A 17,107-nucleotide genomic window follows, 5' to 3' on the forward strand; every position below is an offset into this window, starting at 1 on the left:
GGGACCTTTAAAAGTCATCTAGTCCAACCCCCCTGCAATGAGCAGGGACATCTTCCAACTAGATCAGGTTGCGCAGAGCCCCATTCAACCTGATCTTGAATGTTTCCAGGGATGGGGCATCTACCACCTCTCTGGGCAACCTGTTCCCAGTGTTTCACCACCCTCATTGTAAAAAATTTCATCCTTTAGTCTGAATCTACCCTCTTTTAGTTTAAAAACATTACGCCTTGTCCTATCGCTACAGGCCTTACTAATAAGTCTGTTCCCATTGACAGAGTCATCTACCTCCAACCACTCACTATCTTGTCCTTTCATATAAATGCTAGCTTTCCACAAATGCTGTGCCCTCAGAATTTCATTTGTCAAAACTATTAAGCAATATAGACATGGGATAAAAAAAAGAAAATGAAGTTAAAAGATGTTACAGTAATGACTTAAAAGTTTTTCAAAAGGTTGTATATGCAATTATGTGTAATTTTCAAACAATGTTTTCCTAGAGCATCAGTAATACTTAGTGCAACAGAGCCCAAAAGAGCTTTGTATAAACAAAGGGAAATAGGCAATGTAAAAATTTAAGTAGTGACACATGATGGACTCGTACATTAATGAAGTTTTCTTAAAATAAATTACTAAAATTCCATTATGAAAAGGTTATTTTTTAATTTTTGAAATGATTTCATCTTAGCCATTCTGTCTAATGCCTGTAGCTGCTATACCAAAATAAGTCTATTTTCTTTAACCTACTTCGGAAGGAAAGAACCTCAGATATATTCCATGGAAGAGGACACAGAAATAAAGAACCTTTGTATACACATGTGAATAAGATGTTAGAAAAAAGACATGCAAGGGAAAGTATAACTGTAAAGTTTACACAGATAGAGTTTTCCAATGCAAATAAGTCATTCTGAGTGTTAAATATCTTGCATCAAAATATTAATTACAAACCCCATGCCTCTGGTAGTCGATCCTCCCAGTGGCACGCTATGCCTTTACCATTTGGCAACCTTCCAATGCTTTTTCTTTTCTAAATAACCCAAACAGCTTAACACTGCTAAACAGCGATAACATGCAATTCCCAACAGTACACTAGAGGCTGCATACAGAGCGATCAGTTTGCTACCGAGTAGCACAGGTAAGGTGATTAGCCCAACATACAAGTATCCTAATACAGCCATATGACAATTTTAGCTAAGACAGAATTTAGGAAGACCAAAAAGCTCTGTTTCAAATATACAGATCAATTCTATTCATGTAATGGCACATGCTAGGTTCCAATTACAAATCCTAGCCGGAAATATTTGCTATTTCAGGAAAACAAAGCCCCCCAATAGCTCTCTTCCTTCCTCACATTACAGTTGGAACACATCTTTTATTGTCTTTGGACATAGGTAAGTCTCTCATAATTCATTCCTTTGCCAACACCTACTCCATTTCTTAGTGAAGAAACAGTAACTGTCATCAGTTGCAAGTAATTTATATGACATTCTGGGTTATTTACCTTGATTTTTTTCAGCTTCTTCTACTGAACCAATATATTTGGTAGCAACTTCAGGGTTATCTATTGAGGGATCTAATGCATAACCTAGAACAAGAGGAGAAATAAAATACTGTTATATCAAGTTTTTTAGTTTTGTATAGCATTTATTTCCCCCCCCCCTCCATATTCAGTGATTTTTTTTCCTGTTGGCTCTCAAGGAGCTAGGGATGAGGAAAGGTTGACACTTTGAAATCCCATCCAGTTTTCACTAGTCCTGAGTATTAGTATTATTACAAAACTACTACTCATTACCATGAGGTCTTTGAGTATGCATTGCTGCCAGAATGCTTAAATTTGCACAAAACAGAGAAGTAAATAAATATAATAGGCAACAGTTAACATAAGACACAAAGGGAGCGTAGTCACGGGGAGCAAAGTCACAGAATGGTGGAGGGGGGACCTCAGGAGGGTGGGAAGGGACCTCAGGAGGCCCCTGGCCCAACACCCTGCTCCAAGAGAGGTCAGCACTGAATTCAGAGCAGTTTGCTGTTATACAAACACGAGATTTTGAAATGCCATAGCAACCTCTTCTTCTTGTAACACAGCATAAGGGAAAAGACTAGCTCAAAATCTTATTGTTAGTGACATGTGATTTTAAACAGATGCTGCTTTAGTTCGGGGCACTGTTCCTTGGTCTGCAAAGGCAGTAAGTCACGCTGAAACCAGCCCCATGCTGCTGCACACAGAGAACCCTCCGGCTTCTGCAGCAGCCTCTGGCCCCTGCCCACTACCTCTGCTGGGTCAAAGTGAGCGCTACTCATCTCTGGCAGTCCTGGGGATGGCAGCAGCTGGAAGGAAGAGGACAGAGATAGGGGAAAAAAAAAAATAAAAGCAAATGAAGTTTTCTAGGGCTTTGTGCATATCCTGTTTCTCCCTGCAGAAATTATTTAATCCTCCTCCTGCCAGAGTTGTGAAAGCCTGTTCCTTCAACTTGAAAGCAGTTGCTTTAACTAACGTGGATAGTATCAAAGGCAGCAGCAATGGCCTTTTATTTTTAAAAGAATTAAGTATTCACTTCTTCATTTCCTGATTACAGCTATTCAGTCTCGTTAAAAAAACTCCAAGCCAAACAACAAAAACTGCTGGATTTACTCTTATAAATAATTTATAAAACGTATCAGCATTTCATAGATATTGAGGATATTTACAATTTTTGATACTGAGGTTCTAATTTTAATATGCATATCTTACAGTTTTTCTCCATTTCTCCTGAAGTGGATAGCATGATCTTATGAGAATAAGAGACAAATAAACTCATCTAGTTTCCAAGGAACAGGTGCACTAAACATTTACTGACCACCATGGCTTTTTTTTTGGAAAGACTGCACCCTGGTGGACATATCACCAATTTTTATTAAATATTATTCAAGTGACAAAATGTCCCTTGAAGACCCAATGAGAATTTCTCTGTATCAGAAAGGGAAAAAAAAAAAGGGGGGGTGGGGGGTGGAGAAGCAATGAAGATATGAAATCACTGGGAAAAGTAATCACACACACAAAATCAAAGAAATCTTACAGCATTCAGTCTAATTCTTATGTTTTTGTTGATTCACAGAGACTCCCATGAACAGTGGGAGATTACCCAGGCCACCACAGAGACCAATGGTCCATGAAAGCGCTTGGGTTTGCACAAGTTGAGAACCTATGAACATCATCCCAATAGCCAAAGGAGATCATCTTCCCAACCATTTCTCAGAAAGACTACTGTCCTAGATGATGGTCCAGTTCATTTATTTTTAGACGCTGAAAAAAAATTTATTATTGAAATTAGTGGAAGAGCCATTCCAAGAACACAGCAAGTGTTCCTACACAAATGGAGCAATCCATATGCAGACCAACTCTGGAGCTTCAAAGCTGGTAAGACCCAGTCATGGAACAACATATGCCCAGATGCTCCCTGAATGTGATACAGGGAGAGACATATATACCAATGACCTCTTATGAAATACAAATTCCCACTACAACCTTTTTTGTTGTTTGGCTTAGGTATTCTAGGCTGTTATTAGGATTTACCTCCATGGATAACCAAACTGAGCAGACACTGCAATTAGACTTTCACTAATTTAACTGCCGCTTTTATTAAGCCACTATTTCAATGACTTATTTTCCAAGCTATAAGGCTTCTGTTAACAGCAGAGAGATAATACTTTGGATTTATGTCAAAATCAATACAGTGGTTTACTTGTCCTCCAACTGTATTGACACAGTCTCTGGGACTCTATTTGCTTGGTAGTTGTAAAAGAGGGACAGTATTCTAATGAATAGGGCCCCAGGGCTGAGCACAGCTTCCCGTGGAAGCGGAGACTTCTTACAGGGGTTGAATTTGGTCCAGCATCATTCTCATAGCAAAGCTCGGAACAATTTCTACTTTCTAGTGGATATGTGAAAGAGAATCTTTTCTTTCTGGCTGGGACTCCGAAACGCAGCTGCAAAAGACAGCTTGCTTTTATCCTACTCAGTTGGTATGCCATATAATGTGCCCTGACTCCTACGTCTCCTTCAGTTGTATTTAGGAGGCAGATATTTCACGCTACGTTTTAGCAAGGAAAGGTACAATTCCACCTACATCCATAATTTCAGTGCCTCTGAAAATGGTTGGTTAAATAAGCAGACTTTGATGTGCGTTCCAGAAAGACAGCTAATTAAGGTATGTTTACACCGTACTGTGCAATGCGGCGTACAGAGACCCAAGGTAGCTCAGGTATGTGGAACAAGGCAGCTGGACTGACCCATTCCAACTGCACTGGCCTCTCCGCAGGATCAAAGTAATGAGAGAATAAAGCGCCTACAACTGAAAGAGGTAATAGCGACTGCAGGTGTTGCATGTAACATGAGTAGATGAAAAAAACACAGAAATGTTATTTCCAAGCCAGAGTCATTTTAAGCTCTTAAAATACCAGTCTTACTGATGAAGTAATCCTGATATAACCAAGTTACTGAATACTCAAAAAGAGCTTTGAGATACATGGACAGGAGATTGTTTCTTGTTTAATAAGACACTAATATCTTGTGACGGAGAGAATTTAAAAATACTAAATGCTGCATGAATGAAGCAGTCCACTGACGACAAGTACTGATGCTGTAATAGCTGTGAAATTATTTTTCTACCATATTCATGAACAGTTTGTGTGCAGCATCTAAAAAATCTGTAATTCCACTCGACACTGAAAATTTATATATGCACATATAATTAAGGAGAGTATACTGTCTTTTTTTTTTTTCTTTAAACAGAGCTCAAAAGGGTCTTTTCAAGAAAAGTGACTGCTTCTGCTGAGAGTACAGATACAAAAGAATAAACAAGTGTTTGTATTTTAGGACCTCCTAGTCTTTTTAGCCATGCTCCAAGGACAACATTAGAAAAATAATGCTTGTAAAGCTTTTGGCCATTTACATCATAATAGATTGTGAAGAGAAATCGGTTTTTCCAGAGAGAAAGCCTTCTCTTTAGTAGCTGAAAATTATATAAGAAGATTGCCTTACATCAATGGATACAAAATAGGGTAGATTACCTATAACTGCAGATGCAAAACTGATTTCCAATTAAAAAAAATGTCCAGCTCTCACAGAGCAATTATTAATGGCTTTCCACCAAACTGGGGGAAGATCTTATACAAGATTATAAAATGGCCTGCCTGGACTATTTTATTCAATACTTTTATGGATTATGCCATCAGCAAAGCATCACATACGTGTAAAACCTGCAGCTGACACCAAAAACAAGTGTGAAATATTTCACTTGAAAAGACATGCTGAATGACAAATACCAAAAAAATAAACAACTGATTAGGTACGGTGGAAAATAATACAGGCTGCAAGGGTAGTGGTGTTGATAGACTAATTAAGTGTATCTGACATCAATGAGAAAAAAAGAAAAAAGAAATCTGAGATTTACTGCAAAGGAAAAACTATATAAAACATGGAAGAGCACTGGCAAGGCCTAATCTAGATTAGCACGTCCAGTTCTAAGCAATGTATTTTAAAGAAAATTCAGAGTAACAATAATAATAAAATACTGGGGGTGGGGGAAAGCCTAGAAAAGATTGAAGAAACATGCTTGTCAGTCTAAAAAGAGACAAAGGACAGAAGGTGAAAAACTGATGGACCAAAGGTAGTTTCAATATGTGAAACATTAGAGACAACAACGACCCATGGCTTGATAGGAATGCTGAAGGGAATATAAGAAATAGTTTAAATTTGCAGCACAAAAGGTTCAGGGTAGTATCAATAAAATCTCAACTATTACACTCGTGAAAAAACTGCAACAACAACATTTATGTAGGTTTTAAACCCATGCAGGATAGTATAAAAATAGGAATGACCTTGAAGCAATTCTGACTCAAGAGATCTGACTAGATCACGGATTTCAAGCTGTTGTTTGTGGATACAGGACCTGAATATCCCCTGACTCCTTCTGGGGAGTCTGAAAGACAAGAGAAGCAGGTCTGCCTTCACAATAACACGGGTTTGCAACCTCTTGGGGGTCAAGGATGAAATGACATCTTAAGAATCCAGGGTCTAGGAAGAAAAAAAAGAAAAAAAAAAAAAAAAAAAGAGAATGACTAGAGCAGTCTAAGATTGACTGCTTCCAAACACTGGTATCACAGACACATTCTTGATAAAGAAGCTGAGGCCTGGTTGATCTGTCAGAGACACGAGGTTTGCATTTGGCATGCTCTTCCTCAGTTTTTCACGGACGGAGAGACAGTACAAAAGTGACTCAATTATGCTATGGTATTTGTGAATTTGTATAAAATACATTCTAGAAGGGCAGCTCATTTTCAAGAGGTTGTTTACTGCAAAGAGAAGCTACAGATCTTAACCCTAATGTGGAAAACATCTCCAGGGCCTGCATCAACTTTATCTCTCCAAACTCCTGGAATGAAGGCAACCTTACTGAGATAGGTAGATTTAAAAGGTTATTGGTACTGAGAAGGTTCAAAGAGTGCTTTTTTGATGGAATAGTTGGGGATAGCCAATAGGTAAAGAAAAATAAGCAATTTGGAATGACACACTATCTCAAAAAAGCCATATCCTTAAGCAAAAGGTAGCACAGAAATCTGAAACCTCAGATAACGGGGATAGCAACAAGCACAGAATCCTATTTAAACTGAGGGCAGGGAAATGAAAAACCCAAGCATGCATAAAAAATAGCAGAGGCTAAAAATAATACATAGTGAAATAGGAAGATCTTGTTTTAAATTCATAAACTAATGTAATTGGTTGGACAATACTGACATAATTGGGTAGAATTCATTCTTTACCAGGTAGAAAGAATACAGAAATAAAATGGTCATACCAGTGGGGGAAAAACATTCTATATGCTACAGAAAGCTTAAAGACAGATCAGATTAACAAGTTAACAGTCTAAACCACCATTAAAGGATCCTCTGGATTGAAATTCCAGGTTTAAGTAGTGGTGAGTCCAGTTGCCAAGACTCCCTTACTGACCGTTCAGCCAGAAGACGCAACAACCATGAAATGGTAGCAGAGATTAAACATGTGCTTGGGAAAGAAGCACAGTAATAATGACATATTTTAGTCACCTCCTTGTAGCAGACTGTGCAAATCTCACACTCCAATGTGATGAAAACAGCATTTTTTACACAATGTACTTGTACCATGAAGCAGTCATGTTAGAGAGTCATATGGAAAAAAAGCAATTAAGCAGTGCAGGAAACTTAGTTTTAAGATTTTTTTTCTAAGGATACCCATTTTAGCAATGACCATAGTGCAGTATAAATCAACAGTGTTGAGGAAGCAAAGAAAGCTGTAAAAACATTTACTACAACGATCTCAGTCTTAAAACAGCTATATTAAGTAAAGAAGATTTTAAAAAGGACCAGAAAGTGAGCACCAAAGGGTTAAAGCCTTTTCCAAATGCAGGGACACTTCAAAGACACCACGTAGGAGAAAAAGAGCTAATGCCTGCCAGCTATTAAAAGATGACTTTAAAGACACCAGAAGGAAGTGAGCCCAATTGAACAGTATGTAAAGAGAAACTATTAGAAATAAGGAACTATTCTTCAAAAATTGCATCCAAATGTGAAAAATACAAAGAACAAATTCTAGCAGACAAAGTAAATACTACAGTAAGGCAGCCACTCCAGCTTCCCCCCCCCACCCCCCCCCCAAAAAAAAATATGCAAAAAACCCCAGAAAAAGCAAGGAGCAAATCACATAAGGTATAGAAACTGACACTGACACTTGTCCTTTGTCAAAAACTGCAGGGGCAGAAAGCATACCAGAGAGCATGTGGGCCAACAGATGACCAAGGAATGAAGAGAGAGCACATGTTCACCATGGAGGAGCTTGGGTAGGCTCCCATACCAGAACCTTTCTTTATGGGTAACATGACAAAATATCTACCTTAAAGTGAAATGTCAGGAGACTAAAGAATCAAGTAAATAGAAGCAAAACACTGCGACCAGATGGTAGTCATCCAAGAGATCTAAAGCCGAACCACAGTGCAAAAACTCTCACTTAATATTGCCTCAATATGACAGAAATGGAACGTATTAAATACAATGCCAACTTTCAAAAGATGCTTCAGAGGAGAACTGAGGAACTTCAGGTCAACCAGACAGACATTTGTATGGTTAGAAGTTTCAAGCAGTAGAAACTATAATAAAGAAAACAACGAATAGGCACTTGGATGAGCATTATATCTCGCAGCAGAGCAGACAAGACAGCTTTCTGTACAGGCAAATTACAATGCCAAAACCTCCAGAATATTTCTGAGGTGACAATCACGTGAATGAGCAAAGCTTGGTTGATGTTGGATACCTTTACCAAACCAAGTTAGACTGATTACAGGGTGCCTCAAGGACACTTCAGAAAACCCACAGATCTTTACATGGTCAACTGATTAAAAGTTATTAAAACACTGGCAAGAATAAATGGTTAGTTTCCACAGCACAGGAAAGTTGCTGGAAGATCCATGCTGTTCCACATATTGATAAACGATCTGGAATAAGGGAGCAAGTAGCTTTTACGAAGTTACTCAAAGCCGTAGAGAAACACGCAATGTTAAGAATTCTTAGAAACTGAAGGGAAAAAGCCTCTCATAAGCCACAGAACAAATTCTCGGTGAGACGACATGTTAAAAGCTGCGCGCTGCTTTGCTGTTCATCTCGGGAACGATACAGTGGAACTAGCAGAGACACAGAAGATAAACAAGCACAGCCATAGGCAGGGAAAGGCTGCAACAGAGGAACAGGAAGACTGTCCAGATCTTTTCAGGTGGATAAAAAGCAGACTGAAATTAAGTTATGGCCAAGATCTATAAAATTATGAGTGACACAGAAATGATGAATAAGAAATGACTGCTCATGGTGTCATGAGCAACGCAAGAGACTAGGGGATATCAAGTCAAACTAGAAGGTTCTTAAGTTCTCCAAGTTCAAAACAGATGTACTTCCTCACACAAGGTGCTGGTAAGCTGCAGAATTGCCTGCAACAGGTTACTACATACACAGAAAAATTACATGGGTTCAAGAAGCAGATGGACAAATGTGTCAAAAAGAAAACCCAAACAAACTCAACAAATTCACTGAAAATTAATAGAGACCTTGCCCTTGGTTGAGACTACACATTGTAAAATAGTATTTAGATGTATCACTATTCACCTGCTTCTTTCTTCTACACCTCACTAGATGCCCATTGCTCATTGCTGCCCCCCTGTCTAATACAATAAAGGGCTGGAAGGACCCTCAGTCAATGGCAGCACGAATGTTCTGAGCTATCCAAGCATCACAAGGAAAAAGTACTTTTGACAGTAAATATTTACTGCAAGAGAAGCAGATGAGAAAGACTGTTTGCCAAAAATATCTGGGTTTTCTGAATATATATTAACTATTAACTTTTAAGATACACAAAACTATTTTTTTTTTTTGAAAGACTCTGCAGCAGTTGAGCTGTTTTGGATACATGATCTCATTTACCACCCCCTCTCTCTCCTACCACGCTTGTCCTTCATTTATAGTCACTGCTTATCTACATGCTAGCCATTGCAGATTTGTCTGAGACCTCCTGCCTTAGCTAAACAGCCTAACAGAGGCCAGAGGTCTCAAGATCTGAAGCTTTTAATTAAGAGGTTTACTCTCTGTTCTTCCAATATGTTATGACTTAGTCATTAAAAACATGTATGACTTAGACTTACGCCTAGCAATTATACTTGCGGTTTTATACCTGGTCTTTTCCGAGAAGATATTTACTACCTGCTTCCAAATGGAAAAGAGAGCATTGAATTTTTCAATAGGCAACTTTCTGACAACTTAAAGGAGTGCCCTAGTGAGCCAGGGCATCATGCTCATTTACTGCATCTTCTAGCTCCAGCTTCAGCTTCTCAGTGCTTGTTCTTGTAGTTTAAATTGCCTATCTCAGCCTTTTCATAATTCCATTTTCACCGTATCCAGATCATTATCTATTGTACATTTCTAGGAAGCCAAATATGATAGTTGCACATTTGCCAATGTTATCGGTCTTAAAAACATATTTTTATACTCTCTTGTAATACAGCTTTCAAGGCAGTTGCTGTACGCTGATGATATAGAGCAATAGCAGGAGCTTTGAGTAGACACACTAGTTCTATCTTCCCCTAAATAAAATTTAACAAAAAACCCCACCAAACCAAACACTATATGCCTACAGACTCTTTTTTCCATTATCTATTTTACACCACACACACCCCAAAATACACAACCCACACAACGCAACACTTAATTTCACAGAACAAAATCTAATCTGTCTATTCGGATCCTGAATAGGCTCCTACCTGCATTGTCTGTCAAGTTCTAACATCAAAATTGCAGTCAAGTACGTAAAAGTTATGCTACGGAACTAGACATCCATTTCTTAATATTGGCATTTTGCTTATATTCCATATCCTAACAACTCAGTGAAAAGTACCTACTAGCTAAAACTGTAAAGAAAAAAAACCAAACAACTGTCTTAAATACATTTAAGTTTTTAACATTTACAGGAAAACCTCTAATAAAACCCAAATACGAAGAGAAACTGGGGATGTTATAGTCTCCGATTTCAGGCAGGTTTCACTGTAATACATGGCTCCCACAGATTTAGCAATAAAGTTCCAATCTCGTCCATCACAGAATGCAGTAAGTAAATTCATGCATGAATAAAGCCTTAATGAATTTAAGAGGACTCGTGTGTAGGGAGGTGATTTTGAGGCATGATAGTTTGCAGGGAGTAGTATTTTGAATGTAAATACGAATAAAGAAAGACACAGGTCTGTGCAGAGAGTTGAGTGTTGTGACACTAAGTTTACACAGGAAGTATCACAACTTGCCTAACAGACTGAATTTGAAGAATATAAAGTGATACTTGATCTGAAAACAAAGATTCATGTTTGCAAGACAAGCTCTTGCAGTCAAGTTTAAGACAGAAATGAAATCTTACAATGAAACAGAGAAGAAAAATTAACCCATTATATGTAAATACATGGCAGTTTTGTTCTTTCACATGTGTCCAAAAGAATGCTTAGAATCCACTGCCTTTCCATGTTTCCCCTATTAAAAAAAATAATCATTTTTTCTTACAATTCTATACAGAGTCTATTTGAAACTCAAGCTTCTTCAAAATTCAAATGTTTCATTTTTCAAATGCAACTATTTACAAGTGAAAAGGTTCTTCAAGAAAGCAGCAACTATAATGACCACCAATATAGAATCCTCTGGGCCTGTCTTTGCTAAGAATATTTTAGTAATGCATTCCCACTTTCTTCGATTCCTGTTAATTCAGCTCGTATCTACAGTCAACCACTTTGAAGAATGTGACAACTCAGTAAGGCTTCCTCCTGGCTTTGAGAGAGCTACCTTTAGTTAGAATCACATGAAAGAATCTATTTGCATAACAGATCTACAGTTATTTGTCATATTAAAAGTGTGAAATTTTGATTTGTGTTTTCTACACTGATATAACTAATGGAAGGATTAATTAAGAGGGGTTTGGTAGGAGGTCATACACTTGATTACAGTTTCAAAGGGAATTACAAAATGAGATTTCCCAAATAAATATTATGATCTCCAGCCATATAGATTCTCATTCAAAGACCTTTCCCCATTTTCGTAAGTCTGTTAAAAAGCAATTTACAGAGCTTGCAATCCTATTAACTGTTCTAAAGAGAACAACTTACTTTGTCTGACCTGAGCATAATAAAGGTGGAGGTCAATTCTACTGTTAAGGACTTACCATAGGTTGCAAATGTTCTTCTTTGTTGTTCAAACATGAAATCATTGATGTGAGCTGGTTCTGCATATCCAGAAAGCATATTTCTAGGTGCAGCCATCTGTTGAGTTCTAAATGGGTTTTCTGGTCCAAACTACATCAATAGCGTTAAAAGAAAGTACATCAGAATTACTAATTTCTTATTAATGTATTGGCATTTTTTCAGGAAAGAAAAAGACTTGTCTTTCCAAATCTGTAACGCAAAATGACTTCAACTTTGTATTTCTTTACGGCTATTGAATAAGCTTCTTGCTCTATTATTTTAGACAGCAATTGCTTACACAGTTGCTTTGAACAGCTCGTTTCATGACTGAACTTTCTAGCCTGTATTAGTGGTACAGAAGACAAATCAATATCAACTACTTGACACAAAACACTGCCATTCAGTATGTGATCAGTACAAGCATTCAGAAGACAAACCCACAGCATACTACCTCTTGTAAGGGGGAGATATCAAGAAAGAGATATCAGCTCCTACTAAACTCAAGTACTTAATACGAAAATTACAATGCCAAGAATACTTTTGTGCACTTAAAAAGCACTGGGGACTCGCTGTATTATTCCAGGAAATACACTTATGAAACCCTGTCTTGCTTTTCTTCTTGCAAGATGACAAATGCTAGTCTTCCTGACCATACCACGGTTAGGGAAAAGAACAGTGAATACAAACAAATGCAATTCACTGAGACTAATATCAAACTAAATTTAATTGTAACCGCTATGCTCGTCAGACATTTGCAGACACCTGAGACTGTCCCACATTAGGCTTCCCTAACTAAAACACTTACACAAGGTAACACTGTACTAAGTTTAAATCAGTATTTTTGCTCACACACTTCGTGGCTTTGGTATGTTGCAAAATGCAAGCTTGCGATGTAAAGGCCAATTTATGTGGTTCCAGAAATGGCTTTCTAAACATAAATCATAATTCGGATTGATGCAGCCTTTGTCTACCTAGAATGCTAACCCCTGGTCTAACAGACAAATGGTACAAAGAAGTTAGATACTGAAAAGAGTTAAATGAACAGCTATTTTTGTCTTTCAGATAATAAAATAGAAAGTGGTTCACGTGGCACCAGGCAGTCCAAATTCAGACTAAAATCATTTTTCTACTACACACATTTAGCATAGCTTAAGTTGCTAAAGTACTTAACACTGATGTGAATAGTTATACTGAAAGTATTTGGATTTTAATTTTAAATCCTCCTCTTAAGAGCCATATATCCGCAAGACTTAGAACCATTCATCACACTCTAAGTAGCATGATGAGTAAATAGCAAAAACGTGAAAATAGTAAGAGGCTATTTTGATGCAGCTCGTGTTTTACTCAACATCTTTATAATGCTGTTTTCCTAGCTTGATTTTTAATTTCTGTAGCTATAATTCTGATAAACATTTTAAGATCTTCTTAGAACAGCTTTACGGAGAATATTAAAATTCAAGCATTAAAAATATCAACACACATGTTTAGAATCTTTTTTTCAATTTGCCCAGACAAAATTCAAAATATAGCAAGCATCCAAAGAAGATATATTTTATATGAATTTCACAGGAGATTTATAGAACCTCTGCCCTTTAAGCCAAAGGCATTTCTGCTCTAAAGATCAATATTGTTTCTTACCTCAGGTGCAAACATGGTATCATAAGTGGGATTGTATTGAACTTCCTTGATAGCAGGATCAAGGTGTACTCCTGTTTCCACATCTTCCTGAAATAAAATAGACATATTAATAAATCACTTTTCACATACAGACTTTTAAATGTGTGACGTTACTTCCCTTCAGACCAAACTAGGGCTGAGCTCAAGTTGACACTTTAAGCACTGTAAAAGCAGATGAGTATGTTGGCCAAAGTTTCTATTTTTAAAAAATATTGATTGCAAAACCCATGTCAGGCCCTCACTGAGAAATAATCTAAGACACATGCAGAATTTTGCATGTGTGTTCTTTTTTTTTTTTTTAAATGCTTCATGCACACATTTTGAAAACAATAGCAAGATTGGAGGCAAGCTTTTTTTTTTTTTTTAGGATGTTTTAAAACCAGACCTTGTAAAGAAGAGTAAATTAAAATAGCCACTAATTCAATATAACCGTGTGAAAACTAGACTTCTACAAAAGGTAGAAGTCAGAATTCACAAGTAACTGTTTTGAAAGATAGTTGGGAAAAAAATACTAGACATCAGCACAAACATATGTATAACAATGAGTTTCAGAGAATCCAACAATTCCTTATCTCCAAGTTTTTACCAGAAAGTATAGATATAGTTCAGCTTCAGTATTTAGATGCATTTCCAAGCCTGTTGTGGTAAAAATTTAACTTGATAGATGAAGGGACAAGAAAGAGGGGCTAACCAAAAGAATAACTTCTCAAGCAACTCGAAGGGAAAAACTCAGAAGGGCACATGCAGCTGAAGACAGAGAAGATGGCAAAGGAGAAAAAGGCTGATTAGGTAGCAGGGCTCAAAAAGACCTGGTTTCACAGAGCTGTACAAAGGCTCATTTACATTCATCTTAAATTGACACAATGCCCCCTACCCCCCAGTTAATGAAGGAGAATGTTATGTTGCAGTATCATTACTGGTATCGCGCCCTGCATCTTTATTCTAGAATAAATGTATTTGAAAGGGATTTACAATGTGCTAGTGTATTGACAATATCCCTAGTAATTATACTGGAAAAGCTATCTCAGCATCAGTGCTTAATCAGTGCTCACCTACAACAGGATCCAAAAGCATCTGCAACTCACAGAAGGCAGTGGCACAGTAGAGGATCGAATTTTAGCAGTCACTTCATTAATAGAAAATTACCTCGAAAAAATTCAATCATGCTTTGCATTATAGTATCTTGAAAAAGCAAAATGGCATGTTCTTTACTTATTTAATATTATTAGCTATTCTCTGACATGTCGTGCCCAGAAGCTTTATTTCTCCCCAGCTCAACAGCAGGTAAATTACAAACAAATTTGCTTAAGCACGTACGACTTACATGCCTTTACTTAGAACCACAGAATCATGGAATGGTTTGCACTGGAAGGGACCTTAAAGATCATCTAGTTCCAACCCCCCTGCCATGGGCAGGGACACCTCCCACTAGACCAGGCTGCTCAAAGCCCCATCCAACCTGGCCTTGAACACTTCAGGGATGGGGCATCCACAACCTCCCTGGGCAACCTGTTCCAGTGCCTCACCACCCTCACAGGAAAGAATTTCTTCCTTATGTCTAATCTAAATGTCCCTCTTTCGGTTTAAAACTGTTACCCCTTGTCCTATCGCTACACTCCCTGATAAAGAGTCCCTCCCCATCTCTCCTGTAGGCCCCCTTTAAGTACTGGAAGGCTGTTATAGGGTCTCCCCAGAGCCTTCTCTTCTCCAGGCTGAACAACCACAATTCTCTCAGCATGTCTTCATATTACTTATGCATGTAAAACACTGTTTTCTACAACATAGAAAAGAAAAACAGTACCTAAAGATCTTTGGCTTGTTATCTGGTTACATTTTGTTAAAACCACTCAAAAAAAAAAGGGACTATACTTGGTTAAAATGTCTAAAAAGAAAAGGAAAAAAAAAAAGAAAACGACATCAGCGATCCCATGAATTGTTTTTCTACTAAGACCACTGTCTTAATAGAATTGTTAAATCCAACTAGAAAGCTTTACTCTCACTATGCATCAATTATTTTAACAGGCAGGTCCAGCCATTGCACTGCTCTTGCTTGAGCCCTCAGCACTGCCAATTCCTGGCCTGACCTCATTTCTCTCATCACACGACCTTTCCAATCCACTGGGCTTGGATGACAACAGCTACCGGTACATTCACAGCCCTGACTTTCATACACTATGAACTTGCCTGGGAACAGCACAGCAGGCCTAATCCAGTCATTCAGCAACAAAAACAGACCTCCCTCCCCATCCCCAGCTAGAACAGGAACATATGAAAACCGTTTCCTAACCTGTATTACCTACACACTTAGATTTCCTTTCACAGCTCCATGACCTGAGGACATTTTCCATAGACAACGTTTTCAAGTTACATCATACAGCTTGCTCTGCCAGATAGACTTCACATCTTATCCACCAACATTATAATTTGAGAAAACAAAAATTAATATCATTGATAAAATGGCAAAATTTATTTGACCAACTGTCAGTGACATTTAAACAGTTATCAGTTTACTTGAAATTAAGACACAGGTTTTTTTCCTGCTCTTTAAACTGAAAGAGTGAGAAAAATCCAGTTTTGCAAAAATGCCAAGAATTTTTCAGATCTGTTATTTCTCCTCCTCTTTTCTCCCTGTTAAGTCCTATTATATGCTGCTCGGCAATTGAGAAAAGAAACAGATTGTGCCATGAAAGCTGATCCTCTGCTGGACGATTATAGCAATTCTGGTTCTACTTCGCTGCTGGTGGAACAGTGCTGAGTCACTTGGAAGCCACACAATATGTTCGCTCCTAGACCACCACAGGCAGAGTCTTTCTGTGTGAAAACTACCCAGCCTTGAAATTGAAGCACATGTTATATTTATCAGAGCTATGCTCCCCAGGACCTCCAGCCTTATTCATGCTTTCATATATTTGGGCATCAAATGATGATCTGTTAACATGCTGCTGAAGCACATAATGGTTATCTTTTCATTATGCCATTTTGCTTTAAACTATACAATAATTTGAACATGTCCCAACTCCCTACTTTACCTTCTCAGTATTTTAAAGAATTGAAATCTTGACAGGAAAATAAAGTATTGACATAACATCTTCTGAGATGCTGGTCTATGGCAAGAGCTCAAACTGCAGCAGACAAATTATCCTTTGGTCAACATCTGATAAATGCCACTTTGTACAGCATTACAAGACTTTGGTATGTAGCAGAAATATTAAAAATATTAACATAGTCCATCAATCATTTCCCAAATTGGCAACCTATCCGCATGGGGGCATTTTGGTTTTGTTTTTTTTTTGTTTGTTTGTTTGTTTTTTTTTTCTCTTTTTTTAATGAGAGGAAAGAACACATAAGCAACCTCTGCACATGCTGAAGATCACTGGGTACAACTGCATGCATCACCAGAAGACTGTTTCAGCAGAATTCATCTTTCTAAGACCCAGAGAGTGAAAAAAGTAAACATACAGGTCTTACGACTCTGTCCCCTTATGCTGGCAACAGCCAACAGAATTCACCTCCGTGCATTCTAGATGCATTTGCCATAGCTACAGCAAACAGGGAAGGGATCACAGGAGCAGCAGTCTGGCAGAGCTGTGACTGAGATAAGGCAATCTAAGGGATCACATCCCTCTGCTGTGCTGTGGTTTTTCCTTTGGTCACACACGATATGT

At 37.9% G+C, this 17,107-nt stretch overlaps 1 protein-coding gene across 2 annotated transcripts in view; it reads right to left on the reverse strand.

The window, feature by feature from the left end:
* CDC40 (cell division cycle 40) overlaps window positions 1-17,107 on the reverse strand; it is a 43,565-nt gene that overhangs the window by 18,531 nt on the left and 7,927 nt on the right. For both annotated transcript variants that reach the window (XM_074580955.1, XM_074580956.1), the window contains 3 exons: window positions 13,404-13,490; window positions 11,747-11,876; window positions 1,499-1,582 (listed from right to left, as the gene is read on the reverse strand). In XM_074580955.1, coding sequence (XP_074437056.1) covers window positions 1,499-1,582; window positions 11,747-11,876; window positions 13,404-13,490 — 301 coding nt within the window. The remainder of the gene's footprint in view (window positions 1-1,498; window positions 1,583-11,746; window positions 11,877-13,403; window positions 13,491-17,107) is intronic.

This window comes from Larus michahellis, chromosome 3 (assembly GCF_964199755.1).
Source record: "Larus michahellis chromosome 3, bLarMic1.1, whole genome shotgun sequence".
NCBI lineage: Eukaryota > Metazoa > Chordata > Aves > Charadriiformes > Laridae > Larus > Larus michahellis.